Here is a 21,140-nt window from a genome sequence, read left to right as displayed (position 1 = left end):
ATATCTGATCTGCATTCGCTCTTATCACATGATTGATCAAAGTGAATCACTCTAATTGCTTTTTTATCCGTTTTTATCAGTTTTCAGGCCTCCGTGATCAAGAAGCTTGTGTCAAACACAAATTCAGTTGGCTGAAGCTGTTGTTTCAGCGCCGTCCGTCAATCCACCACCGGGACGAGAATCAAAAATCCTTCACTGAGTCATCCTTAGAACGTGACAGCCAGCCTGCGTTCAAAGGTAATAAAACGCTCGCTAATCTGTGCAAAACCAAGTATGATGTGATAAGGAACTGTTTAGATTTAGGAGACCTTTTGCTTCCACTATAACAAAGCTAAGCAGTGCAAGAAGCCGACAGATTGGAAAGGTTATCTAAATCCATCTTTACCTACAAGTAAAAGTGAAAGTAGGCCAACTAAAAACATGACAACTGCAGAGCTTTCAGTAAGTCAAAGGTCAAAGTTGAAACGTGGAATGATGGATGTTATCAATATAGAGTCTGAATACTAAGCAATGTTTAGCTAACCTGTGCTTCCATCTGTTAGCAATAAACTAACTACGGCCAAAGTCAGATCCAAGTCATAATAACCTCCACGTTTACTTCTAAAGTGAAAAATGAAACGTCAAAAATGTGCAAATTAGATTTATTTTATTTATTCCTTTTCCTCAGCCCCGGTGAAAGGTTGGCTTTCACCTTGGGACGAACACCAGAGATTTACAATCACGCTCCCTCGTCTGTTCCATTTCACTCTCATTTTCTCCTTCAGGTGAGCGGGGCCCGGGCTCGGCGAAGGCGAAGGCACTCGGCCAAAGCAATCTAAGTATGGAATCAATCACGGGCTCCCTTCTATAAACATCTGCCCTCCTCTCTTTCGGCTCTCCTCGCGCTATCCCTCCAACTCCGGACCTACAGCAGCCGCAGTCAGGCCTGGGAAGTTTCCTCATTTAGCTGAACGGATTTCTTGTAGTTGCGTCTTATTTAAAAACGACACGCATTTCGATTTTCCCTAATGCGGCTGCCGAACGGCTGCGAGGAAATCCCCCTGCCTCCCTCGCGAGACGCTGCATCTAACCTCTTCAAGCCTATCTCCTTTTGTTTGTGTGCTCTGTGTGCTGTTCGCTGTCCCATCGGGCCGTTAAGGGTCTCGAGCGCGGATCAATCAGCGGCGCAACATCTAGACAGCGGGAGCCTCGGCCCGCACGGCACAGATAATCGCAGAATAAAAAAAGAATCCATTCCTCCGCTTCCTGCAATGAAACTCCGTTACAGAAGGACCAGCAAAAAGGAAAAGGTCACTGGGAACAGAGTGCAGAGTTTTCCCCTCAATTCAGCCACCACGCTGCCTTCGCTGGCGCGCGTTTCAGCGCGAAAGACTGCTACGTGAGTCATGCACAGCTCATCCGAAATCAGAGGCAGCGTCTGATATGTAAGAGAATGAGTCACAAAAGCAGCCGTTCGATGCCGGTGCCACTTTGATGAAGAGAGAAAAATGGAAAGCTGTGGTCAGCACACGGCTGCGACAATCTGAAACCTGACCACCTCCCGCTACTACAGACGTGACGAAGAGAGACATGGCAGAGGCGTGTGAAACCATGTACAGTCAAAACAGAAGAGGAAGTTGGTTTGAGGGGTGACGAGGCTAAAAGAAAAAGAAAAAAGAAAAAAAAAAAAAGGAACCGTTTCGTGCAGAGAGGCCCCGCAGAACACGGCCTCGAGCCTCTAGCCGGCGTTGCACGGCGTTTTATCAGCCCGAAGCCTCATCGAAGGCTCATCGGCCGCGTACTCACCGCGGGCGGACAGCTTCTTGGTGTTGATGATTTTGGCGGCATACTCCTGCCCCGTGGAAATCTTCATGCACCGCCTCACCACAGAGAATGCCCCCCTGCGAGACACAAAAGAGTTAGAGATTAGTCACTGCACGCCACGACAAGACAAAATACTCAAACGCAAATTCAGATTTCAGCAGGAACATGGTGCTCTTGATCTCTACTTTGAGGAGCAGAACATCCTACGAATGCAGCTGGATCGTTTGGTTTTGACCTCGGCGACAAAACCCTTGTAGGTGTTCCGTAGGAGCACGAGTATGCTTGCATTGTTCGCATTTTATTGCTCACTTTCATCAATTTATTGCCTTTCTTGGGGCTACTTTAGTCGTGGTTTAGAAGTTGATGGAGGGATGCGCACAGACAGCTGTAGACGTTGGGATTTCATGAGTCATACCCTTGCAGGACCTTACATCCTCAATGAAGCGGCAGGTACGATGCCTTCTTCAGAAGGAACCTGTCAATCTGTGGTTTTCGACACGGGAAGTTGTGTACATAAAGTGGCGGCATTAGTTGTAGCTCGTGAGTAGACTGCAGCTAGGCAAATATTGGCATTTAGAAACCACAGAGGCTAACAGTTACCAAGCCAGTGACCAGATAACTCGATGTAGGAGGACGCAAGGCTTCGGGCTCATTCCGTCACACGCAACACGATTCTTGAACTCTTGACGAGGTTGTAGCTGTTCTTAAGGGCCACTCTCGTACACAAGCCCCATTTGAAAGCTGCGTTGACACCAGCCTGAGCCTCAGCTGCTGCACTTTCACGGCTGGGTGGTGAAAAGAAACAACAGAAATCAACAATGCATGAACCGTCGCGCATTTACTATGTGCGTCTCTGAAGGTCCCGCACACCCACACAAGGGTTTTCACTTCCCTTAATTTCCTATTCAATGCAAACGAGTCCCAGTCCAAAGTCTTTTGAGACGGGACTTGCATCCAGTGCACGTGTGAAATTAATATTGCACGAGCACAACATTTAATATCATGCATTTCTTTATTTTTGGGTAAGTTTCCTCGGTGTCAGTCTGAGATTTCGGGGCATTTAAGTCCTCATTTTTGCAACTTGACCCTACAGCCGCTGTTCATCACATCGTCTTCACACTCGTCTTGCAGTCGTCCATCTCACAGACACATCAGACAGAACAGATTTACTATTTTTAATCAGTCTAGAGATCAGTCTACGCAGACGCTCATGTTTCACTTGCGTCCCGCTCCTGTAGAAGCAGATTTTTATGGTATTTTGTTCCCCACACCTAGTCAACGTGTACTGGGCCGCTTCCAAAACAGGTGTGACTTGCAGCTCAGTGCTGCGCCTCAACGCCTCGTGTGACGACCCAGACACTACGCACACTAATAAAACTTCACAAGCAATAGTAAAGCCTAGTTATAAAATTCACAACCAAGCAAATAATGGTAGCAAAACTAGAGTACATGCAGGTAGAAGTGTTAAAGGTTCAAAGTGGTCCCTCCCCCCCGAAGGGTTGCAACGACATTGCCAGGAAAGAGAAGGACATGTCAATCAAGTGAAGTATTACACAACTGGAAACACACTAAACAGACAATGCATTCTGGGATACCTGGCTGTCTGACGTCCACGCTAGTTACCTCCTGATGGGTCTGGGAAACTTCTGAACAGTACTTGGTCAAATGTTTACTATGAATTGGAACGGTTCTTGGGCAGTGACTTCAGGCAAGAGTACGAACGTACGGACAAGAATGTCCACTGAGTAACGCCCATACATTTTACGACTGCAATACACCGTAGACGCTACCATTAGCTGGGAGGCAATGAAGTCAGGGCTGCAAATCTTCCTACAGATCTGTATCCGACTGCTCATGTCACATTCAAATGACCTAAAATTAGGGATGCACTGAAAATTGTCGGCCGAAAACCAAAAATGCACTTTCGGGCCATTTTCAGACAAAAATTGCTGCAGTTGTTGCGGTTGTTGCTTGCACGTGTTGTTGGGGCGATAAAGGTCTGAAAATTTCCAGCCGAAAACCAAAAATTCTGATGAAAATTTATCGCCGAAACAACACGGCCGAAACCACACGGCCGAAACAACACGGCTGAAACAGGATGTTGTGGTGATGCAAACAAAAAACGCATCAATTTTCCCAAAAGTGCATTTTCGCTTTCTCGGCCGAAAATTTTTGGTGCATCCCTACCTAAAATTATTAAACAAGAAACTCCTCTATGCAGCCAATCACACCAAATCAACCATGTTGAAATACAAACAAATGTAATGCAGACAGAATAAAGTGGCGTTTGTCCCTGACATCTGTGCAGACTTGGGTAAATAAGCTAAATGAGCAAAAGACTTACAAAGTATAAGAAGTATACTTCATTGATTCAACAGGTTGAGTCAACTGGGGGCAGGGGTCTGACTCGTGCCAGCGGACAAACTGCAAAAACTAGAGCCACAGACGCTCAACAACAGCGACAATGGAAACTGCTAACCCGTTGCCTTGATGTGCCATGGCCCTAAGTCTTAACATCTCTGGATGTCAAAGCTTAGAGCACCTGTCTAGTATCTAAATTTACCAAAAGAAAAGTAAATGAAAGGGTGTCAACAAGTGTAAATACTATCCGGACTGCTCTCCCTATCTACCTCCTGAATGGATCTGAACCCTCAGTGTGATGCTTTGATTTGCCCTGATCCGTCTATCCTTTAAACTAGACTGTTTCGGCGTTCACCTTGAGCTCACGCACATCCCTTTTCCAAAAGCTTCAGACAGGTGGTCAGTCTAAAAATACCCATCTGGACTAGCAGCCAAGTGTCTAAATTACTGATGAAAGCGGTCCGGCGGAGCCAAACTCAGTTCTTATCGGGAACATGAATCTGGTAACACACCATTGAGATTTTATTGCGGGGCGTGTGTCAGCTGATAACAGAGAAAAGCAAATAGTCCTGGGACCATTTCGTTGGAAACAGATTCTGCTCTGTGGAGCTCAGACCGCTTGTGCTGCTTTCTAAAGAATACACCATCTGCCTTTCGGCGGACTACATGACGCCATCAGATTGTTTCATAGCAGACAGATGTGGTAATTGTGGTGGCTGGCTGTTGCAGATGACCTCAGTGCCCCGACTTCATTGCCTTTTTTATAATAGTCTACACTGGTGTAAGCAATGTGTGCGGTTAAATTACTAAACAAAATACCAGTGTAATATTTTGGGGAGGTTCTTGAAAGGCTTTTGGGCAGGAAACCATCAGCTATATCTGGTGACACTGACCGGAGCGTAGTCAGTTCCCAACGGAGTGGTTCCAGACAAACTTTCTGCCAGTTTTGGCCCACGGGCCGTATGTTTGACACCCCAGCATTAGGCTGTCTAATACGACTGTACCTGATCTTTGCCCCTCATGATCCACCGATCAGACACAACATTATGACCACTGACAGGTGCCAGTAATTGACCATCTCGTGACAGTTCAATGACAATTCAAACTTTTGGACCTGCCATCCATTGGTGTGGCTGTTACTTAGACATGTAGCACCCACCTAGACCAGACCAGGCACCCCCACCCCATAGCAATGGCACTCCTTGATGGCAGCAGCCATCCCCAGCAGGATGCAGCCTGACACAGACACAAAAACATGAAGAACAGCACAAGGTGTTGACCTGGCCTCCAAATCTAGACTTAAAGGGTCAGATTTGCCAAGAAAGCTGCTGGACTGCATTACCACACAAAGCAAAAAGGGGGCGCTGTTCTTCCGGTTTAAGATTCTTATGACAGGCGACGAGAAAACACCTCAGTTTCTTGTATACTGTAAGTCTGTCATGTTTGTGCAAGGGCAGAACCACTAAAGAAGGGCCTAAATCTGGGTCTCGCACCATTACAAACCTGGTAGCTATGGTTAGCTGCTGAGCGGGCCATACAAGCCAGCAGTGTTAGGTTAGCTTATATTTCACAAGGTTCGAATTATCCTCTGCTGCTCTGTGGGCCTACAAGCCAGCAGCATTTACTTAGTTCATTTAAACTGTAGGCTAAGCTAGCCAGCAGCATTTGGTTAGCTTATATTTCACAAGGTTTGAGTTAGCGTCTGCTGCTGAGCGGACCATACAAGCCAGCAGCATTTACTTAGTTCATTTAGATTGTAGGTTAAGCGTCATATCACATGACTGTAGGTTTGTTGGGGTTTCTCAGTTGGACAGGGCCTCTAAATGTGTTTTGCCTGGGATTTTGGCACAAGGGATTGTAACGTCTAAACCTGTGTATTAATGAATGCTGTCATGTTTGTGCAAGGGCACAATGGCTAAAGAAGGGCCTACATCAGGGTCTCGCACCATTACAAACCTGTTCTTTAAAAATGAACTAAACAGTAATTAAACTCTAACTTCCCAATGATGTTCACTAGATCCCAAACTGATCAACTATCTGTGGGATGATCCACAGAGACCCCTCCCCTCCCCTCCCCTCAAAGGCCCCCCCACTAACCACAGGACACCACCTCCAGTCCATTCTCTGATGAATCAGGAATGTTTTGGAGGCTCCAATGAGACCTGCACACTACATAAGCAGGTGGTCATAATGTTATGCCTGATCGGTGTGTTTTGGCAGCGCTTTAGCAGTCAGTGCAAACCCAGCCTGCGTGAGGGGGGGGGGGGGGGGGGGAACCACAGAAGAATTTCTGTAGAAGAGCCCTAGCTCGATGCGTTGCACAAATGGGCGGAAACTTATAAACACAGACAAACACGATGAGCTCCGCGTAGACGGGAGGAGGTTACTGAACACACGGCGGCTCCGTCTCCTTTAATAAGGTGCGCTTCATTTCACCCACGGCTGGCCGAGAGCCACGCAGGTGACCCTTCCGCCCAGCGCCGCGCCACTCATGACACCCCCCCCCCCAACATTCCGAAATCCAATCCGGATTTCTGCGCGTTTTAAGATCACTCTCGCGTCGGCGGAGGTCGTCGCCGGGTGGAGCATATTTTTTTTTTAAACCCACTGACAAATTCCCGTGAGCCACTTTCACATTCGGCGTACGTCCCACTGCGCTCGGCGGTGATTCACTTCTAATTTTTGAAACTTTTTTTTTTTTTTCTCCTCCTCAACAGGTTCGCCTGGCGTTACAAAACAAAAACAGCAAGCGAGGAACAGGAATTCATGAACTTAAGATACACGACGGCATAAAAAGTGTCGCATGTGAGAATTTCAGGGTAAAAAAAAAAAAAAAAGTGACTTCTGAATATTCCCGCTTCTGTTATTTATTAACACCTAGCGTCCAGGTAAAATTGGAGGATTTCTGAATGGGGTTCTGAACGGGATTTTGCACGACGCATGCACGCGCGCAGGCAAGGCAGGCAAGGCAGGCAGGCTGCACCCATCAAGGTAGGAGCAGGTAGGCGGAGGTCTCGCGCGGAGGTTTCGCTGAGCGCGAGGCGGCGACGAAAGCCAAAAAAAAAAAAATTTAAATTAAATAAATAAAATAAAATAATAAATACTTACTTCCCCAGCTCCTCGTACAGCTGGTACTCGTCGGTGAACCTGGTGCAGGTTGTTGAAGCCATGTCAAGGTGAGCACTCAGCCGCTTCTAATGCTCTGCACAAATCCTTTCACCTCTCTGCCCCGGAGAAGTGTCACTTGTCGACTTTATTGGAGCGAGAGAAGAAACTAAATATGCAAAAAATAAAATAAAATAAATAAAAGCAAAGTTTGTTTTAAATGAGTCCTGGACAAAAAAAAAAATAAAATATTAAAGGCGCTGCTCCCGGCTCCAGTTCGCAGACCCCAGTTAGGTCCTGGACTTGACAGGGACGTCGCGACCTGCTGTTGTGTTTGCCTCTACACTGACACTTGGATTTGTTGACCGTGGTCAAGGCAGACGCCGCCACGCAATGCTGCACATCCGGTTGTGAGGCTTCAAAATAAAAGCGCGTTTCACATTCGTTCTGTGATGAGGAAGGAGTTATTAAAAAATACAAATAAATAAAAAGTTTTAACCACCTGACAAACGATGTGAAACATTATTTAGGTTGTTACACACATTTAAGTAAGTAAGCACATTTGTAATTTCAAATGATCAATGTTAATTTTATATGAAACTTTTATTTATGCACGTTTCCGCTTATCATACACCATTAAACAGAAATAAAACGCATGTACATTTATATAGTTAAAGTACATCATCTAATTCAACATATTACGACCCGAAATTGTTTTATTTTGGAGGTAAAATGGCGTCACATCCGATTTGTTCCCGAAGCGCTGTGTCTGCCTTGACGAAGCTGAATTTCTTGTCGAGCGCTTCCTCGTCGGAAATGCTGCACAGGGGCGCCACCTAGAGGCAGCAGGCAAGAACACACGACCACAGTTTCACAGCCCTGAGCTGACTCTGTGTCCAGTTTGGTTTGGCTGACTGCAAAAAAGTAATAAAGTGTTGCCAAATCAACCAACAAAACTACAGTTTAGATTGTTTTCTTGAGAGAGTCAGCCGAGATCATTGTACATCTTGCGGGTGGAAAGTTATACTTGCTTTGTTTGCATAACTTCTTCATTGCCCGGGCACATTGCGTCAGCTAAAACATATGGGGAACGCATCCAAGAAAAACCTCAACTCTCTTGTAGGAAAAAAAAAATAAATAAAAAAAATGTGGTTTGAAAAAATGAAATATCCCCTGTGGGGATCTCTCAGTTTCCTGCTTCGACAATAAGAGTCTAGTGCCAGATTAGCAACGGCAACCCCGTTAGGAGGCCTCAGATTGACCAACGAAGGGGTCAACTGTGTTAGATGCCTTCGATCTATCTTTGCTCTTTATGTAGGAACATACTCACTATCACCTCTGTCTAACTCATTTTCCAAGACGCTGCACGTTGACACAGTTTTGATTTTCACAGCTGAATTGAATGCACCTTTTCTTGACACGAGTCGGGGTCGCAGTTTGGCAACGGATCTGTAAGGTTTGCTTATTGATCTCTGCAATATTCAAACGCAGTCAGCTTTGTATTAAGAACCGAAGTTGTCCTGCAACCAACAGGGTTGCACGTTATTTTGCAACACATCATATTTGATAAAGAATAAACTAAAAATCCCACTTTAGTTCCTGTTATTCGCTTTTTTTTTTAGAGAACTTTCAAGGGGTTTCAGGAAGGGGTTGACACGTCAATACTAACGTCAACACTTGACAATATAAATCAGGACATTTTTTAAAGCAGCACAAATGTCATTTAACCTGCTTTCCTTTCTGCTGCTGGTGGTTTGTAGGAAGCATCTTAACCCACATTTTGAAAGGAGTCCTTGAAGGCACCGCGGCTGAGTTCCTGGGGACACGTTATTATACTGGGTCAGTCATTAGTGGGAAGCTAATGGCTAATCAAAGTAATTAGGTCGCGGGATTTTTTTTCCGACACTGGCATTCAATTTGATGGCACTGGGCAAACACGCACACACTTAAACAAACATCTCAAAAAGTAACACACACCCCTCCCCCACCCCCACCCCCAGAGAAAAAAACTGAGCAAAAAAGATAATAGAATGGTTGTGATCAGATTCACTTTACAGGCCTTCAGTTCACTGGATCTCCATTAATCCCCATTTATCCTGTAATCTGGTCTAATCCACTGCTTGTAAAACAAACTGTTGGCTGCTTCCTGAGGATCCACATGATGGATTGGATGTGTTCATCATTATTGCTAATGCTCAAGTGCTGGCTGATTGACTGACTGACTGACTGGCTGGGAGTTGTAGTCATTGTCTCCTGACAGTCACATTCTCTGCACATTATTACATTTTCAACAAGGATCGAACGGATGGCTGCATGGAGGAAAAAAAAAAAACAAATAAATAAAAAAATCTCCAAGCTGTCTAGATCCATCTGCATCAGCACCATCACCATGACGATGAGCTATTATTAGAAGGAACAGAACTGTCTCCAGAGCAGGGCTTCGCCTGCTGTCTGCTGCCCTCTAGTGGTAAGACGTTGACATGGGCGTCTACGTATTGTCTGTCTGGTTTGTTGCTTCAAGGCGGACATGGGGCCAATTGTCTCCGGCCCTCAAGACAGTATTTCACATCTATCAGAATTGGCCCGTAGGTATATTGCGTGCATCCTCATCACAGCCTCACGGTTGCCTCAGCGACCGTTCAGCGTTATCAGTAGACTACAGCAGCGTGGCGCTTTGAGGCTACATCAGGGTTGACCCATAAAAGCTCGAGCCACGAGCATCAGAGCACTAAATACCTTTTAGCAGCTTTTCTGAACTGGCAGACCCTGCTGAATGTAGAAAAAGCTCATAAAGTGAGCTTGGTTTTATTCTAAATTCTTTATTATGGCTTGGAAAACGTTAAATTCATATTCCTGTATGAATGATTTTTCATGATACATCCAAAAACATACATTTTAAATACATTTGGAGTTGGTTCCTAATTTTGGCCCCCTCTCTGATTGAGTTGGACGCCACTGTTTTAAGGGGGTTCATCAATGGAAGGAGCTATTGTACAGACTTTCAAATCATTTACACAGATTTATGAGAACTAATTGTGTCAAAATTAAAGGTAAAAACGACCCTAGGCCCGTCCTGCTGCTGGGAGGTTTAGCTCTTTAGCCTAAAAAGACATACCCATAATAAATCGGAAATAGCTCCAAAACTACCAGGTTCACATGCATGACCTCAGATTTTTGTGGATGGGTAAGACTTTAGAGAATGAATTCCCATTTATCTGTGGTAAACGAAAGGAGAAATGCAATTTTTTAGAGATTACAGATTAGCAGTCGCCTTAACCCCTCGGCCACCTCGTCCTCTTTCAGGTGCACATTTTACAATCTAAACTGGAGTTCCACAGGGCTGTGTGCTGAGCCCGCTGCTAGAGTGTCCTCACTGGATCCATGAAAAGACTATTGGCTGCCCTCTATACTCACTGGATGACGTTTGTTTTCCTTGCCTAAAATGTTATATATGGTAGAAAACACCCTGATAGCACAAAGATGGGTATTTAACTGAACCAAGTTACCATAATAACATTGACCGTCTTGTGACAACTCAATGTTCTGCTGGGAAACATTTGGACCTGGCATTCATTCATTAGTGTGGATGTTACTAAGACATGTAGCACCCACCTAGACCAGACCAGGCACCCCCACCTCATAGCAATGACACTCCTTGATGGCAGCAGCCATCCCCAGCAGGATGCAGTCAAAAAAAAAAAAAACATGAAGAACAGCACAAGGTGTTGACCTGGCCTCCAAATCTACACGAGTCTTAAAGGGTCAGATTTGCCAAGGATGCTGCTGGACTGCATTACCTCAGAAAGCAAAAAGGGGGCGCTGTTCTTCCAGTTTAAGATCCTTATGGCAGATGATGAGAAAACACCCCAGTTTCTTGTATACTGTAAATCTGTCTCGTTTGTGCCAGGACATAACCACTAAAGAAGGGCCTCTGCCTGTGCATATCTCGTGCACACTAATCCTAACGTCCCAATGAGTTGCATTGTTTTGAAGTGTGCAACCGTTCATGCAGCAGAGCGACACTTTGGCAAAATAACCATGCCCTCCTTCAACCCTCCACAGATCACAAGTGGTCACAGATAACTCAGTGTAACTGCATCCGCTGCCGAATGAGAGTTTATGGGGACAGATTTATACTATAGCACACATGGCTACGACTTCTCTCACTTAGTGTTGGCGTGCGCCGCAGACAGCATGTGGAGCTCAAATGAAGAGACAGTCCAACGTTTCCATCTGTTGGTGGGAGAGGCACGGAGAGGGGTTCAGTGAGAAGACCCTGGAGGCCAAAGGAGCACTGGCTTTTAGTGCTGCAGTAAAACTCCTCTCGCAAAGTTATATAACACACGGCTGCAGTTTTTTTTTGACGGCCAATAACGACGGCCATATATACGATTTATTTTCTTTCCACAGTAAAATGAACGTGCGTGCATACACAGTGGACATAGATATTTTCACATTCTCGTTAAAAGAGAAGGTTTTGAGATGTTAAATGTCACGTGCAAATCAAAATACGTGCAAATCAAATCAAATCAAATCAGTAGATATACTTTCAAAAAATGCAACCTACACATTTCATAGAAAAACTGCAGAAGCATGTCTGAACAAACACTGACTTGAATCACAACCCTCAGTCTGTTTGGATAAGAATTATCTCGGACTTTGTATGATCTGGAATATTTACCCTTTAGATCGTCCCCTCTGATTTTCAAAAGGATTAAAGTCTAAGAACAATTGTATTTCAGGACCTCGAACAGTCAAACAGTTATCCTGTGAGCCTGAACTTCAACAAGGATGGGATTTGAACCCATGTAGTTAGAGATTACAGATTAGCAGTTGCCTCAACCCCTCGGCCACCTTGTCCTCTTTCAGGTGTACCTTTCATTCATTTATTCACTCATCTTCTGTAACCGCTTGTTCCTGTTAAGGGTTGCGGGGTCTGCTGGAGCTGTCATTGGGCGAGAGGCGGGGGTACACCCTGGACAGGTCGCCAGTCTATCGCAGGGCTCAGGTGCACATTTAACAATCTAAACTGGAGTTCCACAAGGCTGTGTGTTGAGCCCTCTACTGGAGTGTCCTCACTGGATCCACGAAAAGACTATTGGCTGCCCTCTATACTCACTGGATGATGTCGCAATATGTTGCTGCCTCTCCAGGACCAGGAAAATCATAGGTGACCCTAAAGATGCAAGATTCAGTAGCGACGTAGCTTAACCTGTTACGCAAATTCAGATTCTCTTGGCCCAGTAGATTCTTTACACCTTTGCTTGTACAAACGTCTTGCCCAAAGCACCATGTTTCAGCATCTGTCCACAAACCGGTGTTCTTCATGTTGTCCTCCATCGCACTCTGCTAGAAGCAGCACAAGGTCATGCAGGGCTAACACAGAGAGACAGACAACCATTCACACTCACACCTACGGCCAATTTAGAATCGCCAATAAATCTAATCAGCGTGTCTTTGTATGGTGGGAGGAAGCCAGAGTACCCGGAGAGAACCCAGCAGACACAGGGAGAACATGCAACTCCACAACCCGGAACTTTGTTGTGAGGCATCAGTGCTAACCACGGCGCCACTGTGCCTTCATTATTGGGAATTTGAAACCCACAAATTGCGAGTCAAGCGGCTTTTTGCCATCAGGACCTTGTAATCAATCCAAATATGCAGGAAAAGAACTTCACTGCGACGAGGATGGGATTTGAACCCATGCGTGCAGAGCACAACGGATTAGCAGTCCATCGCCTTAACCACTCGGCCACCTCGTCCTTTTTTGACTGCAAATTAAGCAAATTTCAATCGTCTGAAATGAGAAGCTCCCATCAACATGTAGGGTTGCCAACCTTTGAAATGAGGTCTGTTGGATTCTTTTTATCAATTGTACAGGGGAATTAGCTCAAATGGTAGAGCGCTCGCTTAGCATGCGAGAGGTAGCGGGATCGATGCCCGCATTCTCCAGGAACCCTTTAGTCTGCTGTGTTTTGAGTGTGGACACAATTACCATGAACAGTCTGTGCTGAATATATGATATGAAGAGCAAAGGTAGGGTAGGTTGCTTCCGTCCTAAAACGGTATGTCTGACTACCGTTCAAGACGTTGCCTTTGTCACACAAGTTCATCAATGGACAACGCTCTCTTCTGGGTGTGAAAATACAGTAAACTAAAGCGGTCAACGCTACTTGTTTTGTTGAACTTTGGAAAACATCTGACAGTTTTAAACCAGCTTTATGAGGTCTATGTTCTCACCAAGTGGTTAAGGCGATGGATTGTAGGTTAGGGCTCGAATACCATCCTGATCAGCATGGCGCAAACGAGGTCCGCCGGGATCAATCTTTTTATTGGTTTTAGTAAGTCCTGACAGAAGCAAACCATCTCTTGCCAGTCGATTCTAAACCATATTTGGATCGCTGCAGACACTTTGCATGCTCAGAGTTTCACAGAAAGTGGTTTAAAATCTTGGTTTGAAGGACGAGGTGGCCGAGTGGTTAAGGCGATGGATTGCTAATCAATTGTGCTCTGCACGCATGGGTTCAAATCCCATCCTCGCCGGCATTAGTACCCTTTAATTATTGTACCAAGTCAATTTCTACATCCACTAAGAATTGTTGTCCTATAGGAAGCCTATTATAATGTGTTCTTCATATCTTATGTGTTCCAACTCTTAAAATATAAGAGGATCAAGTTGTTTGTGTTTATTTGTCATGCCTTAAAGGTTCTTATTTGATGATTTGATGTTCCATCTATCCACTTGTCTTGCCACCAATCAAAACTTGCAATACCTATTAAATCCTGATGGGGGCACAAAAGACCAAATTTTTCTCTCTCAGCATGGATATTTTTTTAAGGACACACATTCTTCAAGGACACACTAATGCAACACACCTTCCAGATTCCTCCAGTAGGAAATAAAAGGAAAGGTGATCATGAGGCTGAGGTCATGACGCTGCGAAACTGCTGCCCCAGCACCGTCCAAACCTTCCACTGCCTTCCACGCACAGACCCTGGCATGTGGCAGGTGGGGAGCTTTAAAGTCTTGCCGCTGAAATGCATCCAGTCATTTTTTTTCCTTCTCCGTTGCTGGCAGTCAAGAAAAAGAAAAAGAAGAAGGAGGAGGAGGAGGAGGCCTATGGAAGTGAACAGCTGAGTAGTTCGGCATGATGCCACATGGGAGGAATCGGGAGGAGGCGATTCCTCTTCCCTTATCCTGTCTGACCTGCCCGCACTTACAGTGAGGATTGTCTCTTGGAGGGCTCCCATGTCATTTCCTCTCCTTTTCCTCTTGTAGTCTCCTCTGTGTTGTGTGCTGTTTTTTTTATTTATTATTATCTTCGCTGACCTCATGTCCTATCACACGCTCTGCTCAGTTCACATACTGTAGATATTTCCAGTTTTCTATCTAGTTAGAATAAAACCAGTGAGACAAACATGACTGCAGCCGCAAATCCTGAGCATCTTTTATTTATTTTTTCCTGGATCTGTGTGGCTTGAGGGGAAGTTTATTAAAACAGTTTATCGAGAGCATTTAAGCCACTGCATTTGGAGAAAATAAGCACCTGAATGCATGAAAACTGTGGCTGGAATGGGAAACTAAATACACATGCACGTCAATGTTTAACCAGCTGGTTGCTCATTGCATTTTTGCAGGTTGAAATAGGCCCTGTCCCATATGGTTTTTCCCACTGTCAGTGCAAGTCATTGCAACAGTCCCTGTTGGGGGTGGGCGGGGTCCTTGGAGATGGAGGCAGCTCTCCTGTGGACGCCATGCTGCTAGATGCTCTGCAGAGAGGGCAGTGGAGTCCTGGGTGATCCTCTCAGCAGTCTTCACCACTCTCTGTAGGACGAGGACGCTCAGTTGTTTACCGTCGCAGGAACAAACCTGAGTTAGCTTAGCACAGAAATCTCTGCGCTCGCAATCCTCCCTGTGATGAACCCCTGGAGCCAAAGTGCCTGCTAGACGCACAAAGTGCACACATGACCATGGCAACGGCACGTGAGCACATATTACAATGCAACCCTGGTACAGGAGAGGCTACAAAAAGGTAGTCAAAGGTTAAGGGTAAAACCTTTTTTTTTTTTTTTTGATGGACCAGAGAGCTGTGAACTGAAGTGCAACCAGAGATAGCAAACATCTGGACACTTAGCTTTAGCCTATATGTGATTCACTGAACAGACTTGTCTTTTAAGAAAAAATGAATGAAGAATGAAGAAGGAACATACGGTAGATACAAGATTGTTCTGAATACTGTCATTTTTGTGCACCCTCTGTAACACAGATTTCACATATCCACAGTACAAATACAGTACACCTGATTATAGCTGCCGTTCAAACGTTACGTGAACTGTATATTGTTCTTCTTTCTGCAGGCCACATATGTAGTGTGTGTGTGTTTGTACGTTTCTTCCTCGCTAAGGATTTATGCATCGATCAATCAATGTTCCCGTGATGGGATCCGGGGGTTTAAACCAGGTTGATGAGGAGGTGAAGGTTCCAGCTGGGGTACATCAGCTGCAACTGGATCTGACAGGCTGCTCAACCCTCACCCCCCCACCCCCAGGCGGACACAGGAGGGAGGACGGGCTTCATTTCGTACCTCTCCCAGAAAGCTTTCCTTCAACTAATGCTGCGAGGATAATTCAGACGGACAGACAGCTAAACAGATCTTGTCCGATTCAGTCTGACTGTGGCAGCTGTTTGGTTTTTTTTTTCCTCCAAGGACAACTACATCTGTAGTTGCAGCCTTGAGTTTGTCAGAAATTGTTGTCACCATGCTAACTGCGGGGGTCTGGAAACAAAAGCAATCAGATGATCAGGCACAAGAGAAATCAAACCAGAAAAGCATTCATTAAAATGATTATCCAAATACTCATCAGACCAGGGGTTACAAACATGCGGTCGGTGGGCCAAAACTGGCCCGCCAGAGGGTCCAATCTGGTCTGAGGGATGAAATTTACATAGAAGACATTAGACACAGGTTGTAAATAAAAGTAACTCATTCATTAATTCATTTTCCGTAACCGCTACCTTCTTTTAGCTTTAGCTATAAAAGTAACTGATATTCCCATTTTGTCCACTAGGGGTCGCACTGTTTTAAAAAGAGTTGTGGACATAACAGAAGACAGAGGCTCAGAACTACACTGTAGATGGCAACAATGAGCTGAAATTACACTTATTTTACATAAGAAGTTTTACATAATGTTTTGTAAAAGGATATTTTATTAAAAGTGAACATTTCCATAGTGTACTTGTTCTTCTTTGCGCTAAAACGAAGAGAAAAGTTGTTTATAGGTTATTATCTTGTTAAGTTTCTGATTTAGACACTGTGATTTGAGTCAGATATGGAGTCTCACTCAGGTTCAAAGTCATCCTTTTTGGCGTCTTGTTGGAACATTTTCATGGTCTTGGTGCGCGACCAAAATCAGCTACTGTACAACAGATGGAGAGAGAGAGAACGTGCGTTCAAGAGCCTTTCTGGTGCTAAGTTTGCTAAACCCCTGCAACGGACATCTGTGAAGACCAAAAGCTTGTCCCACATGTCCCAAGGAGAGTGTTTGAAGATTGACTATCCAGCATGCAAGATGAATATGATTACATGTCCAGAAGGTCATGCAGAGAGAAAAAAAAAAAAAAGATTGTTTGATTGAATTAATTAAATCAAAGTAATAGCGTTAAACAGCATGTTTGGACATTTAATACAACACAGACCACTCAGCGTGTAGTCCATGAGCTCATGTCGACATTCTTGAGCTAATTGCATAAACATTAATCAAACGTGGATGTGATCGTGCGTGTTTGAATAACGAGGACGGGATGAGCTGAACATTACATCAGCGGCCGATTAGTGAAGTACTGGTTGGATTGGTACTTCAAGCTTTAAAGATGTGTCTTAAACACGAATTATTTGCTTAGAGCAAATAATTATTTCTCAACAGCTGGTGAAGTTCTGTCCAATCGGTTACCACAATATGCCGCGTTTGCTAAATTTGGATATGTCTAATTGTGTTGCTAAACAATTCACAATTCAGTGACAATATGTGAGATGTTTAGTTTGTTGCTTCTCTCAAATGGCCATAAAGTTATCTTAATTATATGTTGTACTACTGGACAGCATTCTATTTGATCCAATTAGACATTAGACTCAACGTGTTTTACCTCAATTTACCTTCCAACAGGTTTTATGCAAGAGGATGCGACAAACAATTCACAATGAGACACAAATGATAACAGAACTCGAGATGCTGGAAATAATAATCACCGAGGAGCAGACGAGGCGGGATTAAAAGGACATTCCACGCGGTAGTCTGATTGAGGTTGTATAGTTACACCCAGTCTTTATTTAATATTTAACAGGGTGTGTGCTGCTGATGTCTGTACTTTGCAAATGTTAACTCAGAAGAAAACATGGGCAGTGACGGCTTCCTCTTGCAGCAGCTCAAACAGACACAGTTACAACTGCGAGAAGCACTAACATTACCTCTAATGCAGGGGTTGTGTTAACCGAATATTTTCCGTCATTGACCGTTTTTTTTTTTTTAAATGTGACGGAAAAATCTGAAGGCCATCCGTCATTTTGACAGATTGCAATTCACACCCCTGACCACTTGGTGGCGAGTGACCTTATTAATTGGCTCTTGTCTCTCATCGCAGTTTTCGTTCCAAACATCACGGAACTTTTGTCGGTGCACGATTTCCTGGTACACCAATTACACACGTCAGAGCTCGGCTAACTATAGACCATAGACATATGTCTATGCAGCTAACGGCTACCAAAATGGAATTTGCATACCACTGAAGCACTTCAACCCTACGGTACCGTCTAAGAGCAGTTTACGCTAGCAGTCCCGTTCTGAGTACGGACAACGTGTCGGGAGCCGAAATTTTTTTTTTTAACCATTTAAAGTCAATATTGTTCTGAAAAAAGTACTTAAAGTTCATGAAACTTTAATGAAAATGAAATGCTATCGAATATGTCTTTATTATCATTTAAAAAAATTAAAGTGACGGGTAAAAATAGTTTTTTATGACCCTGTCAGTCAAAATGACCGACAACGAAAAAGTCTAGGGCAACCTCTGCTCTAATGTAGGTTGACTCCAGGAGGCGATTGCGAATATGCACTGACACAGCAATTTTTAAGTGACATTCATTCATTCATTAATTTTCCTCTGGAGGGTTGCGGGGGTCGGGGGAGGGGCCCGTCTTAGCAGTCATTGGGCAAGAGGCAAAAGTCTAGCCCAAAGCACTAGGTTCAAGATCTCTCCACAAACCGGTGTTCTTCGTGTTGTCCTCCATCGCGCTGTGCTAGAAGGAGCATGAGGTCATGCAGGGCTAACACAGAGAGACAGACAACCATTCACACTCACACCTATGGCCAATTTAGAATCACCAATGAACCCAACGAGCACGTTTTTGGACGGTGGGAGGAAGCTGGAGTACCTGGAGAGAACCCACAAAGAAAGGCCCCAGTCGGCTGATGGACTTAAACCTAGAACCTTAGAAAAAGTCACATTTCCACTGAAAATGTTGGATTTAGAGTTGACAAGTGACACAAACTACATATTTCGGTGGTATATCATAGGTTATCCTCTGCAGTAGGCTTATTTTGAAGGAGCATGCAAGTTATTTTCAAGCGTAGACGGATGACAGAAGAGTTTTCAAAGGTGAACGTGGCGGCATTGGGATGAAAAGCCCTGGGGGGCCAAGTCAACTATAGCTCAGACATGGTCGACAAGGTGTTTTCAAGTTAGACTCAAGCGTTCCTTGCAACGCAACTGGTGCACCAAAAAAATGTCACAGGCCTGGACTTGAGCAAAAACTTCGGAAGACTTCCAGGGAGAAAAGCGTGGCACGGTGGAAGGTAAACAGTGGAGGAAGACACCGTGGAAAAAAGTGTGAGGAGAAAAATGACAGCGATGCAAAGGGAAGGAAACGGTCGGAAAGGCTGAAAGGGAAACGAGAAGAGAGGAGTTGAGCACTCCACGTGATTAATGAAAGGAAGCAGGAGAATTATTAAGATATTAAGGGAGTGGTCTGGGAGGAAACTCAAAATGAGACCGTGTGTCATGTAAACTTGGAGAAAGCGAGAGTGCCGGAGCTTCTGCTGAACTCCAAGAGATGTTCCAGTTGTGCATGGGTGAAATTGCTCATTTACAGGAAATCCCCATGTCTGGAAAGAGACTAGCAGTCAAGAGAGACTGTCCATCATGCTAATTCACTGTTCTCTCTGATCTCACACACTTGAAATCTTCTCACGGGCTTCTACAAATGTCAGATACGCTCTAACTCAAGATACGATTACTCGGTAAGCACTGCCTCAACGATTACGCTTCGTAGGGGACGTTTCCTTTTTCGTCATCTTGACTATTTTGGCACTTTCTAACCCTAAATGGGACTTCTTATGACGACAGACATGCCGGCAGCTGTTTCATGTGGTTGTACAACCACTTGACAAAAACCCAGAATACCTCGTCTGAATGGAATGTCGCACATCCGCCAAGCAGCGTAATGCTCCGAGGGGGGTCGCATTGCCAGCGTCAAATGGGTTCTGGCATTTTGGGCAGCGCAGGTGATGCAGTTCTGTCTTAATTCTGATTCTTTTGGACAACAGCTGCTCGATATTTGTCATGTTTTTCATCACTTGACTTTGGGAGAGATACTTTTAAGAGCCCAGGCCTAGCTGAGTCATGGCATTTCACATGTAGCTCTTGGCCCCCGAAAGGCGGTCAGCTCTCTTCCAGCTGGCCGCGTATAATTCAGCTAATTTGCACCTCCATCATGTGAGAACCTAAACTATACGTATCATGCGGTGCCACGGCTGAAAGAAAAACCAGCATAAAAAAAAAGCACACTTCAGCCTGATCAAAGCCTTTTCTTGCGCAGACATCCATCAGGTTTATTTTCTCATATCACTCCCAATGAGCCTTAATGGCGTCCATGATGGGAGGCGGCAGGGCGAGGGAACTTGATGTATTGCTTTACAGCTCGGTTGCAAGGGAGAAAAAAATATCCCTGCTTTTTCCCATAAGAGGGATGCTAATGCCCATAACTGAAAGCAAATGTGAATTCCCAGAGAATCCGGGGTTTAAGTGTTCCTATGGCTTACGGGAGGGGAAGTCTAGCGCAATGAAATAAGAAGCTGATCTCAAGCTTTTTGGCTGTATCTCGTAATTCTGAAGAGGGCATCCTCCGTGATTTATGGCCAAGAATAAAACCAAGGTTAGCCAGGTCAGTTCTGGTCCCGTGAGTACAATCTAGCCCACGGGGCACAAATCAACGTCAAGGAGCCGGAGAAAACTCGACGGCGCTCACCTGCTTCGGATTTACGGAGGTTAAGGGCTGCAAGAGGCCACCTTCGTGTTAGCATAAGCTGTGAACACAAATGCTGCCGTGCGCGTTGAAGCGATCTGAGGTCATAGCTTGGCAGTAAGCGCGGTGCAGAGGCAGCGGGAGGATCCGAGTGGGTGGGAAGGATGTGCAGTGCGGCCTGGAAACCTTTCCACGGGGAAGCCCCTCTCCCATTTGAAGTTTTCTCAACAATTTCAGTGACTCAGATTGTATCAGAGCCATATGTAAAGCAACAGCAAATATTATGATCCAGGGTACGGCCCATTTGGAAGCAATTTAAGTGCAATTACAATAGCTAATTGTCCTGTAAAAGTACAACAAACGGACTGCTAGCCAAACTCATGAAGAGATCAAGTAGGTCAATATTTTGAGCTCGTTAGTTTGGGTTTGTGCGTTGCTTTAAGGCTTGTAAATGATGTCCACTGCACGAGAATATTTCCATTTCTCTTTCTTTTTTTTTCCGTGAACGTCTTGTACAGTACAATAACTGATGAGGTAGGCAATTTTTAAAGACTGCGAGAAAGGAATTAGGTCTTT

At 44.7% G+C, this 21,140-nt stretch overlaps 1 protein-coding gene across 4 annotated transcripts in view; it reads right to left on the bottom strand.

The window, feature by feature from the left end:
* The window catches only part of camk2d1 (calcium/calmodulin-dependent protein kinase (CaM kinase) II delta 1), a 102,966-nt gene extending 95,192 nt beyond the window's left edge, over positions 1–7,774 (bottom strand). For 2 of the 4 annotated variants that reach the window (XM_084547066.1, XM_084547067.1), the window contains exons 1-2: positions 7,273–7,770; positions 1,786–1,880 (exon numbers count right to left, since the gene is read on the bottom strand). In XM_084547066.1, the coding sequence (XP_084403192.1) occupies positions 1,786–1,880; positions 7,273–7,334 (157 nt within the window). In that variant the 5' untranslated portion in view covers positions 7,335–7,770. Of the gene's footprint in view, positions 1–1,785; positions 1,881–7,272 lie in introns of all 4 variants that reach the window. The other 2 variants (XM_084547068.1, XM_084547065.1) reach the window with 2 other exon arrangements.
* Positions 7,775–21,140: the final 13,366 nt, after the last annotated feature.

Source organism: Chelon labrosus, assembly GCF_963514085.1.
Source record: "Chelon labrosus genome assembly, chromosome: 1".
NCBI lineage: Eukaryota > Metazoa > Chordata > Actinopteri > Mugiliformes > Mugilidae > Chelon > Chelon labrosus.
This window is presented reverse-complemented; position numbering and strand designations above follow the sequence as displayed.